The following is a 19,978-nucleotide window of genomic DNA, read 5'->3' as shown; positions in this document are numbered from 1 at the left end:
GGGATCTTCTGGCCTCCATCGATATTATGGACGGCTACCTTTTATATTCTGATATGTCGGTCATCCGCGCTTCCTCTGCTTGCCGTGTGCGAGGGGCATTATCAAGAAGTCTCACCTGCAGGAGTTCGGTTGTAAATTACATTTCCAGGTATTGGCTCTGGTTCCGTCTACCTAGTTGGACTATCAGGGTCTGTTCTGGACTCGGCCTCAGCCAGGGTGTTTCTCCCATTGGACAAATTCCAAAATCTGTCTACACGAGACCTCTGCAAAGGGAGATTCTTGCCATGTGGGGTAAGAATCCATAGTCTCTAGACAATCTGATCCTGTTGAGCCGGGGTATGAGAGGGACCCTGATTCAGTGGCTTCGCTCTCCGGTGCTTGCAGGGTATTTCTTCCTTCCTCTTTTTACTGGTTCGTGCTCAGGGGGTCTGGACTCTGGAAGAATCCAGACTACCGATCGATCTACTGAACATTTCCTCTAGAGGTGTTTCATCAGTCGTGTCTCTGGTGGGGAACTCCCGAGGTGGTCCTGTTGGCCTATTGTCTCAACAGGAAGGTGCTTGGTTTTGGGCATGGTCTCGGGATCCTCTGGCTGATGCCACAGATGCACTAGTGGCTAGTTTGCGACTGGTATCGTCTGATATATCCTTCTTTCCGCCAAGACTCCTGTGTAGGCTGGAGGCAGAAGAGATTACGGCCATCCCAGTGGCTCCAGACTGGCCTCCCCAGTCTTGGTACGCAGATCTTATACGGTTGGTCATCGATGTTCCTTGGAGACTTCCCTTCCTCTTAGAGGAGATCGGTTGGCTCAAGGGCCAATCTTTTATCTTTTACCGTCGCTGGCTTTAACGGCTTGCGGTCGGAGGCCAGGTGCTGAAGGCTAGAGAGTTGTCTGAATCAGTTATTCCCACGCTGCTGCAAGCAAGTAAATCTACTTCTAGGTAGATTTACCATCGCGTTCGAAGAGCGTACTTTGAAGATGTGAATCTCTTGGGGTTCACCCCTGCTCCTTTTTGGTGACTCAGGAGTTTGGCTTTCCTCCAACGAGGTGTGGAGCAGCGCCTGGCCTCGGGTACCATCTAGGGCAAGGTTCGGCCTTGGCAGTTTTCTTTTAACGTCCTTTGGCTACCCTTTGTAGTCGCCCCTTTGTTCAGGGGTTTCACCACTTGGCTCCCCCAGTGCGGTCTCCATTGCCCTAGTGGGATCTCAACTTGGTGCTGCCGGTTCTTCAGTAAACGCAAGATTCCTCTGCTTACATTGTCCCATAAGGTAGCCTTCTTGGTGGCTTTTTCTTCTGCACATAGGGTGTCGGAGCTGGCAGCTTGTCTTGTCGTTCACCTTACTTGGTGGTTCACATGGATAAAGTGGTGCTTTGTCCCTGCCGGTCGTTCCTTCCTAAGGTAGTCTCTGGTTTCAAAATAAATAAAGACATTGTGTTACCTTCCTTGTGTCCTAAGCCTAAGCATGGTTGATGATATTGTTAGATTGGTGATTATTGGTGACCAGTATTGCTTGCATATAATATCAATATTATTATGCAATTTGGTTACTTTTGACTACTACAAAGAAGTGTCCGCAGGCAACATTGTATGTTAAAGCGCAAATATTTATATGTGTAATAATCAGTACTGCTTGGGTGATAGATTTGTTTATTCAAGAAGACCTTGCACTATAAACTCAAGATCAATATAATGATTTTGCCCTCCCCTATTTCAAAAAATGTGGAATAAATGGAAAAAATGCTCCTTCCAGCAAGATCCAAGGGAATGCTGAGTAGCCCAGATCTCATGAGAAGATGTTTTTGCACTGTGTTATAGCATTAGAGGCATCATAATCTGTATTCCCTGGGTTTTTCCTGGAAGGAGATTGTCATACCCCATAATACAGATTTAGGGGATGGTAAGTATATTAACTTTTAAGTATATTAAATATAATAACTTTTTCTTCCCTTGAGCAAGTGTAACTTGCTCCTAGTGCAAGCTAGACCTGTTCATGGATCAATTGTAAATACTAGATGGAGACCTTTTATGTAATGTGTGATTGACTAAACTTACTGTTTTATTTAAACAGAGAAAACTTGATGGTGGGAGACTCCTAGGAGCTCAAACAAATGTACAATGTATTTGTTCTTCTGTAAAACTGGATAATTTATTTTCAGATTACCTTTTCTGGTTATGAAAACATGAATAACATAATTTCAATATTTGTGAAAAATTCTTCTCGATATCTTGTCTATAAAATGCATATATATTCATGACATGACACTAACCCATTTGTCATGTCAAGAAAGAACAAAGTAATTGTGTGGGTGACTGGTGTATTTGATATGTGGATTACCTTTGGAACAGTTAACGGAGAAAAGATGGAACATAGCAGGCATTAGTATGTTAGTACTCTTGTTGCTATTACCCAATACCAGATTAGAAGTGTTTTCCTATTCTTCATTAATTGAAAGATAAAGCTTGTTGCTTCAGGTTAGTGTACTTTGGCATTGTGGTTTGGAAAAGGTGCCAGAATCATAGCCCCCAGGCTGTTTCATACATGCATTAATTCATTTCCTTGCTGGCCAATGCTAACAAATAGTTAATGGAGAGTAGGTGAGGTCTTGGGAGCATGCTGGTTAAAAGCCAGGTGAGTAAAGAGCAGATAAAGGAGCACCTGCCTGGAGGTTTTTTAAGTGCCTCCGGCTATGGATAGACTCTAGACACTGTGCAATCTTATTGTCTGACACCGTGCCAGCACCTTTTCTTCTTGTCATAGAAAATATTCCATTTGAGGTCATTCAGTCAGCAAAACAGCATTTAATACCCTCTGAGATGCCAGCTCTTTTACCTTCTTTGTCTTTCTAATGTAAACAAAGGGTCACATTTCTTGAGACAGAGTGAGGAACACTTATTTTTTACAGTAATACAGGCTTTCAGATGTTGGTTGGCCTAATGAAACAGCATATATTCCTGTTTCTTTATCTGTGTGCATACCTTCCTGTACACACCCAACATTTACTGCAGAACTAGCCTCGTAAATAGTTTTCTTCTGCTGGGGGCTGTGTTTTTATTTCCCTGTTTCTGGAGGACATGTAAAAAAAAAAAAAACTGTACATTCACGTAGTTCTTAAAGTTTTATCCTTTACTTTTGTTTTTTCATTTCAAGAGAAATTAAAATTGCAAAAATGTATCGCAGAAATAACATTGTTTGCTCTTGTCCATGGAGGAGGCATTTGTGCAGAAGTGCATAGGGCATTTTTCAAAACGTGTAGTCCTGAGCAGCTAGAATGGAGACACCTGTAGACCTAATTGTATGGGGGATAGTTCTGTCTACTTAATTAGTTTATGCCTACACTTACAGAAGGGAAGACCTCCAGTACTACAAGAGCTGACTGTATATGAGAATGCCTATTGGGGGAGGATACATCTGGATAGAGTTGGACTAAATAAAAAGTATAATACCCTGCATGACCCCTTACAGTGTGCCTAGTGGCATTCATACAAGTAATAAGTAATTGTAATATTTACTAATACTTGTAAATTCTCACAGATACCACAGTATTACTGCTGTGAATGTATGGTATGTAAAGTGCTTTGTAAATTCTTGACACTATATAAATGCCTGTAGTAATAATGCCACTGACAAAGCCTTTGACTTCCATATTTCCTGAAATGGCATCTTTGTTTAGGCATTATCAAGGATCAGCATCTACTTCCTGAGCTAAGTTTTTTGGGGACCTAAGATTCTGGAGGACCATCATGTACAGTGGTGATCGAAAGTTTGGGCACCCCAGGTAAAAATTTGTATTAATGTGCATAAAGAAGCCAAGGAAAGATGGGAAAATCTCCAAAAGGCATCAAATTACAGATTAGACATTCTTATAATATGTCAACAAAAGTTAGATTTTATTTCCATCATTTACACTTTCAGAATTAGAGAAAACAAAAAAATGGCGTCTGCAAAAGTTTGGGCACCCTGCAGAGTTAATATCTTGTACTGCCCCCTTTGGCAAGTATCACAGCTTGTAAACACTTTTTGTAGCCAGCCAAGAGTCTTTCAATTCTTGTTTGAGGTATCTTTGCCCATTCTTCTTTACAAAAGTCTTCCAGTTCTTTGAGATTTCTGGGCTGTCTGTCATGCACTGCTCTTTTAAGGTCTATCCATAGATTTTCAATTATGTTGAGGTCAGGAGATTGTGAAGGCCATGGCAAAACCTTCAGTTTACGCCTCTTGATGTAATCCCCCGTGGATTTCGAGGTGTGTTTAGGATCATTATCCATTTGTAGAAGCCATCCTATCTTTAACTTCAGCTTTTTCACAGATGGCATCAAGTTACCATCCAAAATTTGCTGAAATTTTATTGAATCCATTTTTCCTTCTACTCGTGAGATGTTCCCTGTGCCACTGTCTGATTGATCCACCCCCATAACAGTTGGACAGAGGTTCTTTTCATTAAATTCTGTGCCCCTTCTTCTCCAAACGTACCTCTTGCTCATTCCGGCCAAAAAGTTTGATTTTTAACCTCATCGGTCCACAGAACTTGTTTCCAAAATGCATCAGGCTTGTCTATATGTTCATTTGCAAAGTTCAAACGCAGATTTTTGTGGTGAGGACGTAGAAGAGGTTTTCTTCTGATGACTCTTCCATGAAGACCATATTTGTACAAGTATCTCTTTATAGTGGAATAGTGTACCGCAACTCCAGTGTCTGCCAGATCTTTCTGGAGGGATCGTGCAGTCAAACGTGGGTTTTGAATTGTTTTTCTCACAATCCTGCGAGCTGTTCTGTCTGATATTTTTCTTGGTCTTCCAGATCTTGCTTTAACTTTCACTGTTCCTGATGACTGCCATTTCTTAATTACATTCCGAACAGAGGATATTGACATCTGAAAACGCTTTGCTATCTTCTTATAGAGTTCTCCAGCATTGTGAGCGTCAACTAGTTTCAGTTTTCTAGACAACTGCTTAGAAGATCCCATGGTGCTGATTGTTGGGGCAAGGTCAGATGAGTCTGGGCATTTAAAATTTTGAGATTGACATCACCTCGTCTTACCAGACGATGATTGACAACAATCTATGACACTGGCAGGTCTCAGCCTTGCAAAGGGGGCAGTGCATGCTATAAATTCTGCAAGGTGCCCAAACTTTTGCAGATGTCATTTTTTTGTTTTCTGTCATTTTGAAAGTGACAATGATGGAAATAAAATCTAACTTTTGTTGACATATTATAAGAATGTCTAATCTGTAATTTGTTGCCTTTTGGAGATTTTTCCATCTTTCCTTGGCTTCTTTATGCACATTAATACAAATTTTTACCTGGGGTGCCCAAACTTTCGATCACCACTGTATATTATGATAGATGTTGCATTGGAGGCTGTCAGGTATAATACCTCCAAACTTTTTAAGAACACGCCTCCTGAAGGAGAATTGTACAAAAAAAATGATTAGTTGAACTCACGAGTGCTTTATTTTTACCACTACTATTCCTTTATACTGGCTTTTGAAATTTACAAATGCAGCAGTTTAGAAATCGGATAGAAGTTTTATCACTTGGAAACACTTTTTGAAAGATAAAAAGTGCATTTTGTATACAACTATAATGATCAGACCAAAATGAGGGACAAATGAGGAGGAAAGAGGGACGGGGTCTTTGTTCCAAATCAGGGACAGTTCCTCAAAATCAGGATCAGTTGGGAGCTATGGTTTGCTTCAGCTGTCCCCTGTTGCCTGTCCCCTTTAAACAGCTGGAAGGTTATACTGACCACTGATCATAGGGGGAGAAAAAATAGGTAATGTTCCTCTTGCCTGCAGCAGTCTGACAATATTATTCTCCTAAACTGCTCCTCTTAGGTAGACCTTAAGTGACTGTGCTTAGGCACAGGTACTTGGCTGGTTCTCAAAAACCACTTCTTTGATGAAATTTTTGATGTATGAAGGCAAATTACGCTGCTGTATATTGTGACGTGTTAGAAATATGTTCATACAGATTTGCTTCCTACTGTTAGGCCTGATTTAGCAGCTTTATTTGTTCTGCTACTACCACCATGAAGAGTAATTAACAGCAGAGATCCATTGATTGTCTGCTGTTATTTTAAATCAATGCTCTTTGATTCAAGGAAGCTTCGAACTAGGATCATCTGTAAATATTCATGCCTCCATAGGTTTTAGCTTGCATCAATAGCAAGAGATAAGTAGACAAATGATCACTGTTTAGTGTGTAGCCATCCTGCCTTAAGCAGGAACATTTTCAGGGTTTTTACTCAAACCTGTTCACAGTTCCCAGGAAGGAAGGCAAAATTGCGTCAAATCCTGGACCTCAAGGCGCTAAACTGTTTTGTGCGGGTACAGGAGTTCAGAATGGAGTCCATTCGAACGGTGGTGGCATCCCTGCATCAGGCTTCCCTCACCTCTATCGATATCAAGGATGCCTACCTTCACATTCCAATATGTGCCAGTCACCAGCGTTTTCTCCGCTTTGCTCTGGGAGAGTAGCATTATCAGTCTGTGGCGTTACCTTTTGGTCTCGCATCTGCTCCTCGGGTCTTCACAAAAGTGTTAGCCCCGATGTTAGCTTTGCTACGCCAATGGGGGATCGTAGTACTGGGCTACTTGGATGATCTTGTCGGCGAGCGGCGTCTCCCTCTGCTCTGGTGGAGAACCTGGAAATCACAATACGAACTCTGCGGGAGTTCCCCTGGATTCTGAATTTTCAGAAGTCTGCTCTGGTATCCTCCACAAAGCTGGACTATCTGGGCCTGACTCTGGACACAGCCTTAGCCAGAGTGCTCCTTCCTCTGGAGAAATTCCAGAAATTGCAGGCTGCAATTTGCCTCCTGCTGTCCTACAAATGATCAATGACCAAGGGGGCACAAGATGTGTCCTGGCGGCTCTGGAGGCATTCTAAGGTGGGCAGAATGGTTTGTTCCAGCCCTCTCTGCCGTACACATTCCCGGGGTGGAAAATTGGCAAGGGGATTACATCAGTCTGCAGGCGTTGGACCACTGGGAGTGGTCCCTTCACCTGCAGGGGTTTCATCAGCTGTGTCCCCGAGGTGGATCTGTTGGCGTCTTGGCTCAACAGAAAGGTGCAGAGGTTTGCGGCTTGGTCAAGGGATCCTCTGGCAGATGCCACAGATGCGCCTGGTGGCCCATGGGGTCGGTATCGTCCGATATACACCTTCCCTTCTCTCAAGCTTCTGCCCAGACTTCTACTCAGGCGAGGTAGAAGGGATTCCGGTCATCTCAGTGGCTGTGGACTGGCCTCACCGGGCTTGGTATGCCAATATGGTGCGGCTGGTCATCGACATTGCTTGACAGCTTCCTCTCAGGGAGGATCTGCTGTCCCAAGGACCGATCTTCCATCTTGCTTTACAGTCGCTGACTTTGACGGCTTGGCTGTCGAGCGCTTGGTGCTAAAGAATAGGGGTTTATCGTATTCGGTGATTCCTACACTGTTGAAAGCTATACCTATAGGAATATCTACCATGGTATGTGGAAGACGTACATTGTGTGGTGTGAGTCTTGTAGGGGTTCTTCCCCGCTCCTTCTTGGTGGCTCAGATCTTGACCTTCCGTGGGGTTGGACAGAAATCAGCCTTGAGAACCATCAAGGGCTGGGGGGTTGAACATAAATTGGCCTTGAGTACCATCAAGGGCCAGGTTTCGGCTTTGGTGACCACCTTCCAACGACCTTTGGTCACACACTCCCTGGTGCGTACCTTTCTTCAGGGTGTCTGACATTTGGTTCCTCCAGTGCGGACTCTGTTGCCGCCATGAGATCCTAATTTGGTGCTTTCAGCTCTATAGAAACCTCCCTTTGAAAATATTCGGGAGATTCCCCTGCTTACGCTGTCCCAGAAGGTGGCCTTTTTAGTGGCTATCACCTCTGTGTGCAGGTTGTCAGAATTGGCGGTGTTATCCTGTCGTTCGCCTTACCTGGTGATTCACAGGGATAAGGTGGTTCTTTGCCCCAGTCCATTATTCCTTCCAAGGGTTGTCTGATTTTCATTTGAATGAAGACATTGTGTTGCCTTCCATGTGTCCCAGGCCTAAACCTGCAAAGGAAATTGCCATACATGACTTGGATGTGTTCCAGGCAATTAGAGTGTACCTGGCAGGTATGGAGTCTTTCAGGAAGTCAGACTCTCTCTTTTGTGCTCATGGATGGACTTCGGAAAGGGTTGTCCGCTTCCTCTGCGATCATTTCCAGATGGATCAGACAGACGGTGGTTCAGGCCTATTCCATCAGGCGTCAGGTTCTTCTTTTCCCTCCTGGGCTTTCCGTCATCAGGCATCAGTGACACAGATTTGCAAGGCGGCCACCTGGTCGTGCACACTTTTACAAAGTTTTAAAAAGTGGATGTGTTGGCATCTGCAAATGCTTCTCTTGGCGCAAGGTTTTGCAGGCTTCTGTTTAGGAGGACCTGATCCTCTTTGAGGCTGTGTTGTTTTTTTTCAGGTGGCCTCCAGTTGTTTGGTTGATCTCCTGTTGCCTGGTTGGCTAATGTTCAGACTTGGGAATTTCTTTGTTGTTCCCACCCCTCATTTTTAACACTGCTTTGGGACGTCCCAATGGTTAGGAATATTGGGAGTTGCGTCTGTCAATTAATGAAAGAGAAAATGGGATTTACCGTAAAATCCATTTCTCTGGATATTCATTGATGGACACAGCACCCACCCACCCTTCTGTGGAGTTATTTCTCCTGACACTGCTTGTTAAAAAACTAAGTGGCTATAGCAGAGAGGGTGTATACCCCCTGGGACTGCCCATGGGTGTAGCCAGAATTATTTTCTGCCTAGTGTCCTACTCCTGTAGGGGGCAGTAAAACCCAATGGTTATGAATATCAGGAGCTGTGTCTGTCAATGAACATCAGAGAAATGGATTTTATGGTAGGTTAAAAATCCCAGTTTTACCTCGCTTGTCATGGAATGTTTTGTGGCACAACGCATGCCTGCACGTTTAGGACAGATGGTTCCATAATGCCGACTGTGTAGGTAGGTAAATTTGTACAGTAGTGTACTAGCACAAAAAGCTGTTAACTTTCTATTGTGTGAATTGTTTAAATGGATGGCTGCCAAGATTTTCCATTAACCACACATACCGAGTTTTCACTAAGCTGGGGTTTTGTTACCAGATGCAAAGAAAACATTCTAATGTTGAAATAAAACTGTTGTCCTATAGAGAAGGAATGGCATGCGTTGCAATTCATCATTTTTTTCAGAATGATATCTAATCTTTTAAAGAGGATTACTTGCAAAAATGATTAGGTCTCATATATCATATATATACATTTAACTGTAGTTAATTTTGTTGAATATCCAGTAAAATTTATCTGTCTGAGTTAGTCATGTTAAGACTATGATATTTTTAAATTGAAAAAAGTTAAATTCATCCTGATGTTGGACATCTCCTGCCATTAGGATTTTGGGTTTATTTTCTTAGCCTGTGCGTTTTATTACATAAGAGTTATGCTTGTGTACTTTTGTATAGAATGTAAAAACATGCTTTATAAAATTTGAACATGCTTTTGTGATGGACAATTGCGTACCTATTATGTTTTTGTCATGCTGTTCGTAAAAAAGCTACAAAAATCTGTTGTTTTCTACATTGGGAAAAGCAGGTCAGTTTGGGTAACCCATCATTTGTTGAGAGTTAAAAGTACCCTTATTGCTCACAAGTTCCTTTTTACTATGCAGCAGCATGGCCACATCTGGTCATGCCTCCTAGAATCAGTAAAAGCCAAGTGTGTGGAAGAAACCTTCATGCACCAAAAGTAGATGACAACCAGAGGATATAAAACCATTCATGCTGTAATTTAGATCGTTGCAGTCTACCTGACCACTTGCAGACTGGCCCATAGTCCAAATACATCATTACTTTGACGTTAAATACCAGGGTTACGACAGCAGCTAGCGGACGAATTCGCTGCGGGATCCCTTTTAGAGCAGCAGGAGGGGTGCCCCCCCTCTTTTGCCGGTTCCTGGTCGTACCCCTGCTTACCTGACCCATCAGTAAAGCCCAAGAAGGATATGATGCAACAATTAACTGGACAGGAAGACAAGTGAGGTCAACATGGCCGCCACTCATCTCTTTGCCCCTGGAGGACCACAGCGATGTCTGACGTTGCTTCAGTTTCCCGGGCCATAATAAACAATTGTTTTTTTTTTTGTTTTTTAAGTAAAAGAAAATATATTTTTTTCTTTTGATTTTAAAGGTAAATGACAGATCTGGGGTCTTTTTGATCCACAGACCTCTCAAGAGGACCTGTCATCCTTATTCCTGTTACAAGGGATGTTTACATGCCTTGTAATAGAAATAAAAGTGATAAAAAAATAAATAAATTAAAAAATAAAAATAAAGGGACAGTGTAAAAACAAAAAAAAAGTAAATTAAAAAAGAGTAAAAAATGTAAGGCGCCCCATCCCTCCATGCTCGCACACATAAGCGAACACATATGGAAGTCACACAAGCATATGTAAATGGTGTTCAAACCACACATGTCGGTTATAATTGCAATCGTTAGAACGAGAGTAATAATTCTTGCAAGACCTCCTCTGTAACTCTAGACAAGAAACCTGTAAAAATTTTGAAAGCGTTGCCTATGGAGATTTTAAAGTACCGTAGTTTGTGGCAATTCCACGAATGTGCGCAATTTTAAAGCATGACATGATAGATATCTATTTACTCAGCGTAACATCATCGTTCACATTTATGCTAAAAAATTAGGGTAACTATTGTGTTGTTTTTTATTTTTTATTTTATTAAAGTGTATTTTTTTCCTAAAAAATTGCATTTGAAAGACTGCCGTGTAAATACTGTCAGACATAAAATAGTGCAACAATCACCATTTTATTCTCTAGGCTCCCTGGTAAAAAAAAATGATATAATATTTGGGGATTCTATGTAATTTTCTATCAAAAAATACTAATTTAAACTTTTAAACAAAAAGTTCTAGAAAAGGCCTGGTTCAAGTGGTTAACAAGTAGAGGGAATAAGGAGAAGTAGTAAATTAGTCAATGTCCAGTGGCAATAAAAAGGTAAATGTGGTCAGGGAAAGGTAAAATTTCCCTTGGGAAAGATAAGATGAGAGATCTGGTGGTGTTCATTGTACCCAGAGCTGCTGAAGTTTACCTTGTGGTGTGCCCCACTGAAGTGAACGCATTCAGATGACTTACCTCTTCTCAACTGAGATAGATGGTTGAGTATGATGAGGCAGGCCTGAAGAAACCAAAAAGTATTTTCCCTAAAGTGCTGTAAAGTACATTTTGCCTTTCTGAAAACAGAATGAAAATGTTCTTACTTCTTTAATACAAATCCAAAAGCTAGAGATTAATTTTCTATTTTAGCGAAATGGTTGGAATTGTGGAAATTATTTATTTATGCACCTGATGCTATATATATATTCTGGATAAAAAGAAGGAAGGATCTGCTCCTAGGCCCGTTTCCCCGCATCCAATTTGCATGACATGCGAGTGTGACCAGCTGTCATTGAAACCGGTTCACACAGGTCCGGGGCGGCCGTGGTCTGCTTTCCAAAAGGGTCCTGTGTGTGTTTTAGGTCTGGTTCAGGTGCGAATTCAGGCAAAGATTTAAACCTGATTCACATCTAAACCAGTGAACAGGAATGCACCAGACCCCATGATGGGAACCGCGGCCGCATATGTGTGAAGCCGGCCTGAAAGAGTTGATACTTCTCCAATTGCCACACCTAGCTGTCAAGTCATATGGACAATTGCAGTTTTCATGGCCTCCCTCAGTGTAGAGAAATTTAGCAGATTTTGAAAGTAATTGATACAACAACACTTCAGGTACTGGAATCTGTCTGGTGGTGCAGACTGACTCCAAACATAGATCAGAAAAGAAGATTGGATACCACACTTTTCTCACAATAGAAATACCATAGTATGTACCACACATGTTAAAAAAAAAAAAAGGGTAAAGACAGAAAAGAAATGATAATGGTATAAATGCAACAATCTATATTTACAATTTTTAATGCTATAGAACAAAAGCGACAGCTGTTGTTCTATATTTTAAAACCGATCTACTAATACAAAGCTCAAGAGGATGTAAGGCAGTCAACTTTGAATGGAAGAGGAGTGGATACTCCAATGTCCTCTAATGAATAGTGTAGTAAGTTTTAGATAATTTAATAAATTATAAGGTTAATTTCCTTTTTGACCTGCAGAACTGCCCAAAATTGATGTTTTTCAGCAGATAGGACTACAGAGTTGAATTTGATACCCAAATGATTATTACAAAAATTAAAAAAATTATTTATAAGATCCTCATTTTTCCTGTTAAATGTGCACATCAGTATAATGCTCATAGCAGACCAAGTTTCTGGAAACAGAGTTATTCACCTAAATATAAAATATAATTATACAAAATTGCTGCGCTAATATTAAAAGTATAAATCAGAGCAGTACAATCCTAAAAAGAAAAGCAGCTGACACAAAAGATATGAATACGATATCTCTAAAGCACAGTAGTAAGGGGAAGGTGTTGCGCTAATCTCGATAATAATAAAATTGATCTTGGCAGTGCAAAAGACTTCTCAAGAAGAATAATGTCCAAAGCAATCCCAAAGTAGTGAAGAAAAGGAGGGGTCCACCACCAAAAGGAGTCACCAAATACTCTTACCAGTAAAAGAGACCCTAAGGGGTCGCACAACGCCCAGAGTAAACACATGTGAACCAGCGATAGGTGAGATCAAGTCCCTTGTTTCAGCCTTCTAATGCTGCCTTCTGAGAACACCTTCAGCAACCTTGTCACACTCAGAAGACAAAAGAAAAAGTGCCCCTCATAGTGCAGTAACTTTCTTCAACTTTTATTAAGGGTAAAAAATGCAGCTTACATGAAAAATCCAAGCGTCAGCGTTCTGTGTGACATACAGCCGATATGCGGTCAGTTTCCCTCCAACAAAATGGCCGCCGCGTCCCTCATCTACGCATGCGCCAGCCGTCAGCCAATCCCAATCCCAGCCTTACTACCCAAATATAAAAGTCAACCCATATCCCATATTCATTCCATAAACGTATTGGCATACAGTAACTGGAGCAAAACTTGCCCCCTTAGTAGTGCCAAGGATTTAGAGGAAAAATGTTTCCAGCAAACGCAAATATTTTTGGTGTAAAATGAATCAGGCTACCCCTGTGTTAAAGCTAGCTTGATGGTAGTGCAGAAGCTGGTTAAAGAGATTGTAAAGGTAAATTAAAAAAAAAAAAAAAAACAAACCTGTCTACACTTACCTGCTCTGTGCAATGGAATTGCACAGAGCACAGAGTGGCCGCAGATCTCCTCTTCTTGGGTCCCCCGGTTTCTCTCTGTCCAGTGCCCCCCAGGATGCAACTTCATGGGGGCACTTGTGTGTGCTCAGGCCTAAGCCCTGCTGCTGCGTCCATCGACACAGAGAGCGAAACTCGGCCCCGCTCCCTCATCACTGGCTTTTACCCACTTAAGCCCCGGAAGATTTTACCCCCTTCCTGACCAGGGCCTATTTTGCGATTCGGCACTGCGTTACTTTAACTGACAATTGCGCGGTCGTGCGACACTGTACCTAAATTAATTTGATGTCCTTTTTTTCCCATAAACAGAGCTTTCTTTTGGTGGTATTTGATCACCTGTGCGATTTTTTTGATCATGCGCTATAAACAAAAAAATAGTGTAAATTTTGCAAAAATAACAATATTTTTCACATTTTTTTTTATATGAAATTCCCCCCAAAAAAATTTAAAAAATTAAAATTTTTTAACATTTTAGGCCAATTTGTTTTATGCTACATATGTTTGGTAAAAGAAAATTGCAAGAAGCGTATTTTGATTGGTTTGCGCAAAAGTTATTGCATTTACTAACTAAGGGAAAGATTTTTGTCATTTTTGTTGTTTTTTTTTTTTTTTTTTAACAAGTAATGGCGGCGATCTGCGATTTTTTTTTTTTTTTTTTTTTTTTTTTGCGGGACTGCGACATTGCGGCAGACAGATCGGACCCTTGACTGACATTTTTGACACTTTTGGGGTTACCAGTGACATAACTACAGTAATCAGTGCTATACATATGCACTGTTACTGTAAAAATGACACTGGCAGGGAAGGGGTTAACTTTATTTGAGAAGGAGGGGTTAAGTGTGTCCCTAGGGGCGTGCTTCTAACTGTGATTGGATGTGGCTTGAGGTGTAAGAACAGAGATCAACGGTCCTACATAGCAGAACCGTATGATCTCCATTCTTACACAGGGGAGAATGACAGGCGACTGTGTTTACATTAGCGCCTGCCTTTCTCCCGCTGTAACGGACAATCACGAGTGCCCGGTGGACATTGGGTCCGCCGGGCACACGCGCGGGGGGTCCGTGAGCGAGCTGGAGCACGCCTCCGGCGGCGCGCGCTCGCTCCCTAGAGCCTCACAGCAGTGATGTATTTAGGTTTTGTGCTGCCCTAGGCCTGACTAAACATGTGCACCCCCTAATTTAAATATGACCCCCCCTTCCTATAAAGGCCACACCCCTTCCTGTTTATGACCCACCCTGTCATCTGTAAACCACAGACCATAACAAGAGTCTATCAGTGTCCATCAGCATAGCTTCATCAGTTCCCATAAGTTCAGCCTTATTAGTGCTGCCTCTTTACTGCCCATCAGTGCAGCATATCAGTGTGGTCTCATTAGTGGTCACCAGTGCAGCCTTATCAGTGCCTATTAGTACAGCCTTATGTCACAGGATTAGTAAGATTACTCTGTTAAGATATTTGGACTTGTGTTTGCTACCACTGATTGTAATTATAGGATTATTTCACTTATGTGTATAATAAATAGGAAGTCCTTAGACATTATACAAATAATGAAATATTTTTTTTGCTGCCCCCCTGCAAAGTGCCGCCCTAGGCCTGGGCCTTGTTGGCCTAGGCCAAGATACAGCACTGCCTCACAGGCTAGCGACGTAGACCTACGTCGCTTTGCCTGTGAGGGGCTGACTGCCGACGTAAATCGGCGTTAGGCAGTCGGCAAGTGGTTTTAATGACCGCAGTGGGAGACGATGGCTCCCGGTGACCCAGCAAAGCCAGTGAGACCATAAGTGAGGGGAGAGAAGAGTTGCAGATGTGCACAGCGCTAGTTTGATTGAAGGCTCAGATAAGTAAAAAGGGGGAATGCTGATGCTTAAACATTTTTTACCATCATTAAAGAAATGCCTTAAGGTATAAAATGTTTAGGCTTTAGAACCGCTTTAAGGACTGCAGACAGACCCTTTGGATGAGATATTGCTGTATAGAGGGATGTCATGACTACGCACTGGGTAATAATTTAGTCATTTTTGTAATAGTTTCCGTATCATATTCACTTTTATATATTGTGTGTGTGTGTGTGTGTATGTGTATATATATATATATATATATATATATATATATATATATATATATATATATATATAGTTTTATATTATCCTATTTTTGTGTATTATACACTTTGCACAGAAGGACAATAAATACACGTTTAGCTAATATATAGCTGTGTGACCTGAACACTATATTTTTTTGCATATTGCACAAAGTCTTCAAACAGATGGCTGTTCATATTATGTGACTGCACAGAGTAGAAAGGAATAGGAGGGATCTTCTTCCTCTTCAAGTCAGCAGTATTTTATCTACCAATCAATTTACTCACTATATTCAAATATTTAAAAAATCTCCATATTTTCATTTTTAGATTTTAAAAATAATAATTTACTTGGTTGTCTAGATTAGAAAGTTTCCTGCAATAGAAAATCTTGTCTAGTCAGTCCAGGCAAACACACAAAGCAGCAATTGCCAGTGCACCATTGCTATCTAATAAGCAGATTCTCAGTATGACTCATTATATTTAGTAAGTTATGTTAATGTGAGTCAAAGGGCCTCATTTACCAGAGAATCGGGTTCAAATAAGTGCCCTTTTTTACTGCCATAAATCTGATCAGACGTTCAGATTCAAACTGTCATTCAAAGGGGCTCTTTAAAACTGAATAGTGGCAGTGAGAAAAGAAAGCCTTTCCTAGCACTGAAACTTTAGTACATGGAGCCCCAATGTAATGTATAGAAATGGTCCAATTGTAAAACATTAAAACAGTGGAAATAATATGTCTGATAATTTTTTTTTACTGTGTACTGCAATTTTACTGAGAGATTAGTATAATTACCAGTGACAAAAACCACCATATAACTAAATCTTACTATATCTGCATTATGCACTAGAATTTTGTATCGCCACCTTGTCTGAACAAATGAGGACATGGATTGGTACAAGGTTTTGCCTAAACACATTTGGGTAAAGACAGATAGGTTCTGCATAAACATATAGAAGTCACTGCTTTTTTTTACCCTTCAGTTTTGTATATTTTCATCAACAATTTTAAAAACCAATTATGTTTTACTTGCAGGAGGGAAGGAGAAGGTCTTCGTATCCATTGGGACAAACTGCGTGAAATTCCCTTTTTCTTCCGATGGAATCCTTTATCCAGAGATATACCCTACTCTACTTTCATTGATCACCCACTGAAGAACTACTCTGAGCAATTTACTGTGATTTGTCAGGTAAATGAATGTCACTAAATTGTAAAATCAGCAGCATCTTACAGATAACTATACAGTTCAGTTCAGCCTTACACTCGAACCTTTGGGGCGGTACTTTAATTTGAAATCATACCCTCCCAATAAGTGTGTGGTCCAAGGTGCAAGAACTCATGGACCAGTGTCTAGGAGGGGTAGGGCAACTGCTGTACATTAACTACTTCCACAAATAAACCATTCAAATCATAAACCACTCACTTGTGCACTAGCTGTTGACAAAATCTATTCCTGTCTGCCCCCTGAAATCCATTTCCCCCCAATGGGCAAATCAAATTTCATGGCAAAGAGAAGAAACAGCCTGGCTGTCAGACAGAGTTTGTACATCAAAGACGCCTTCGTCTTTTCCTCGCTATCCAGTGAGATGTGTATATTCGTTCCTAGAGAGCAATTAGTATTAGAGGTGAGGGCTTCGGTGTGGACTTTTTACGAGAGGGATAGATTGGTGAGGGGTTAGAACCCCTGTCATCTTTTTGTTCCTGTCTGTGCTCCCACTAGGGAGATTTGCCTCCTCAATTTGTCTTAGTGACCATTGTCCCCAGAACAGGAAGGGAGCATCTTCCAAGTCGTAGATGAACAACGGTGAAAGCTGTATTAATGAGGATTTTGCTTACTTTTAGAGAGATTCCTCCTTAATTCCTCATGTGCTCACAGGACCAAAAGTGAAATAAACAGCCCCTCTCCTTTCCAGTGGGACATGTGGTCAAAAAGGAAGGAAAGACTCCAGGGCTCATTAGAGGAGTCACATGGCTGTAGTTAAAGTACTATTTGGCAATCACCTCTTACTTTGTAGGCTTTCAACTTTTCACCTCAGTCTTTATAGCTAATGTATGTATTTAGATAACAGTATGTATTTGGGAGTGTAAGAGTTTGTATGTGATATACATGTCAAATGCCAGGGCAGAGTAATATCTACAGACCTGCAAACAAATTAGGCCATGGTATAGGTAAAGCATATAGCAAGGCCGAGACCAAAAAAAAAAAAAAATATATATATATATAATACATCTCTAGAATACATGCAGATTTCTTCATGTTTTATTCCTTTCAACTCGCTGCAAATACAGAAAAAAAACCTGTTGATGTGCCAGAAATCTAGTGCGTTTCTAACCTACTCTTTAACATGACAACATACCTCTGAATTCTTAAGCACGTGTTGTCAACCCTGCCTTGTCTGATGGATAAAAAAGAACATAGGACCCAAAATGCCAAACTCAACAGGGTTTTCTTGCACTTTTAAAACCGATAAAAACACTTTGAAATGTAATATTTAGTGGACCGAAAAGGGAGCAAATAAGAGCTAAAGCTATGGTCTGGGTGGTCTGACCATTGAACCACCACTGCAAGTTCAAGTTTCTTGATATGTGTGGCATATCTGTTAAATCTCTGTACATGTTTTTAAAATCAAATGTATGGGTATAAAACATGTGTTAAAGTATATCAGAGTGCAGTTCAGCGTTAAGTAAATTGTGGGCTGATAAAAAGCACAGTAAATCTTTTTTTATTGTGTAGGTAGTTGTAAGGAAGCTCTACATAGCTGCTTCTGATGAGGTCATGTACATTGTAGATGGCTTTGCTACTCCTATGACAAGAGTTCTGAGGAATTCAGATATGTGGGCTGTAAAGCTGTACAACCTCTGCAGCCTGTAGGAGGAAGGCATTTTTCCTGAAACATGAACTCCGGAACATGTACAAATAGAAACCAGCACATAGCTGTAAATCAGGCCTGTTCCGGTTGGATGAATTTTATTATAACAGAGATGGCCATCATTTCAACCTTGTCAACGGATTTCACTTATTTCGACACATTGCAGTGGAGTGTCCCCAGTTGAAATAAACTAATCTGGAAAATATATGCACTAATATTCCCACTAGAGGGCATCTTGTGCCATTCTTCTCTTTTCATCAGCGTAGCATAAGAGCTTGAAAGTCAGTGTATAGGTATTTTTAGGTAGTTTAGTAAAATCATGTACTAACGGAGAACCAGATTTATGTTCAATATCATATTAAATATCTTTTATTACATGTGTATTAAAACGTTGTCACTTACAAAACCTAAACTAGTATAGATAGAGCGCAAAGAGTACACAGCTGTACCTATAAGACATCACCATAAGGATATATTAGAACCCAGGTGTGTGCTACATTGGAGTAGTACCTTGGGGCATTACAAGGTGGTGCAGCTGTCTTAACAAATAATGTAACGATATGTCGCTACTTTCCTACTGATGTATTATATTCTGTACAAAATAAAGCAGCTTTTCATGTCGCTTTGCATAATGTTTTCCATTGAATTTTCTTGTCCCTCTAGTCTTCTTATGTAAAACTGCATATATAGATTATTCTAAAAAGTGAATATAAAGACATTACAATTAATGGCTGGGTTTTTAGGGCTTTATTGAAATTTGCATTTCTGTCTTTTGTTCTTTAAAGTGGAAGTTCAGTCAAACGTTAACTAAAAGTACTCTCACCCCCATTCCAAACCTATTCTGTCTACCCTGTAAGGGAAAGATGTGTATACTTCCCTATTCTGAGGGCACTCCGGTCCAGTCATATGACTGGGACCCAGCATTGGCTTCAGTGTAGAGGAGGGACGGCTGACCATGGATACCTCCATGGTAAGCCTAGGGGTAGTGTCATGGCCTAGGCACTGCAACTGTTGTCAGCAATATCTCCTCTTCACTGAAGCTGGCAATAAAATCCAATCATGTGACTGGACCAGAGCGCCCTCAGAATAGGTAAGTATAGAGTGAGGAAAATATATTTGATCCCCAGCAGAATTTGTAAGTTTGCCCACCTACAAAGAAATGAAGGGTCTATAATTTTTATCATAGGTGTATTTTAAATTCTAGAGAAAGAATATCAACCAAAAATCCTGAAAACACATGATACAAATGTTATAAATTAAGTTGCAGTTCAGTGAGTAAAATAAGTATTTCATTCCCAAGCAAAACATGACATAGTACTTGGTGGAGAAACCCTTGTTGGCAACCACAGAGGTAAGAAGAGGTAAGACGTTTCTTGTAGTTGGTGACCAGGTTTGTGTACATCTCAGGAGGGATTTTGGTCCACTCTTCTCTAAATCCTAAATTTTTTGACTGTCACATGGTTACTCAAGGTTTCTGTCCCTCCATAAGTTTTCTATAGGATTAAAGTCTGGAGACTGGCTACTTAATGTAGACTGGAGACTGACCTTAATGTGCTTCTTCTTGAGCCACTTCTTTGTTGCCTTGGCAGTATGTTTTTGGTTATTGTCATGCTGAAAGACCCAGCCATGATTTTACAATACATGGCCCCATCCATTTGCCCCTCAATGCACAAAGTGGGTCTGTACCTTTAACAGCCCCAAAGCATCATGTTTCCACCTTGACTGAAGGGATGGTGTTCTTAGGGTCATAATGCAAC

General features: G+C 40.9%; 1 protein-coding gene across 1 annotated transcript in view; it reads left to right on the top strand.

The window, feature by feature from the left end:
• TPRG1 (tumor protein p63 regulated 1) overlaps positions 1-19,978 on the top strand; it is a 192,184-nt gene that overhangs the window by 167,295 nt on the left and 4,911 nt on the right. Inside the window, exon 5 of the mRNA XM_082249330.1 lies at positions 16,387-16,540. Coding sequence (XP_082105456.1) covers positions 16,387-16,540 — 154 coding nt within the window. The remainder of the gene's footprint in view (positions 1-16,386; positions 16,541-19,978) is intronic.

This window comes from Pelophylax lessonae, assembly GCF_965119305.1.
Source record: "Pelophylax lessonae genome assembly, chromosome: 3".
NCBI classification, from domain to species: Eukaryota; Metazoa; Chordata; class Amphibia; order Anura; family Ranidae; genus Pelophylax; species Pelophylax lessonae.
The sequence above is the reverse complement of the archived record's forward strand: the minus strand, read 5'-3'. Positions and strand labels throughout refer to the sequence as shown.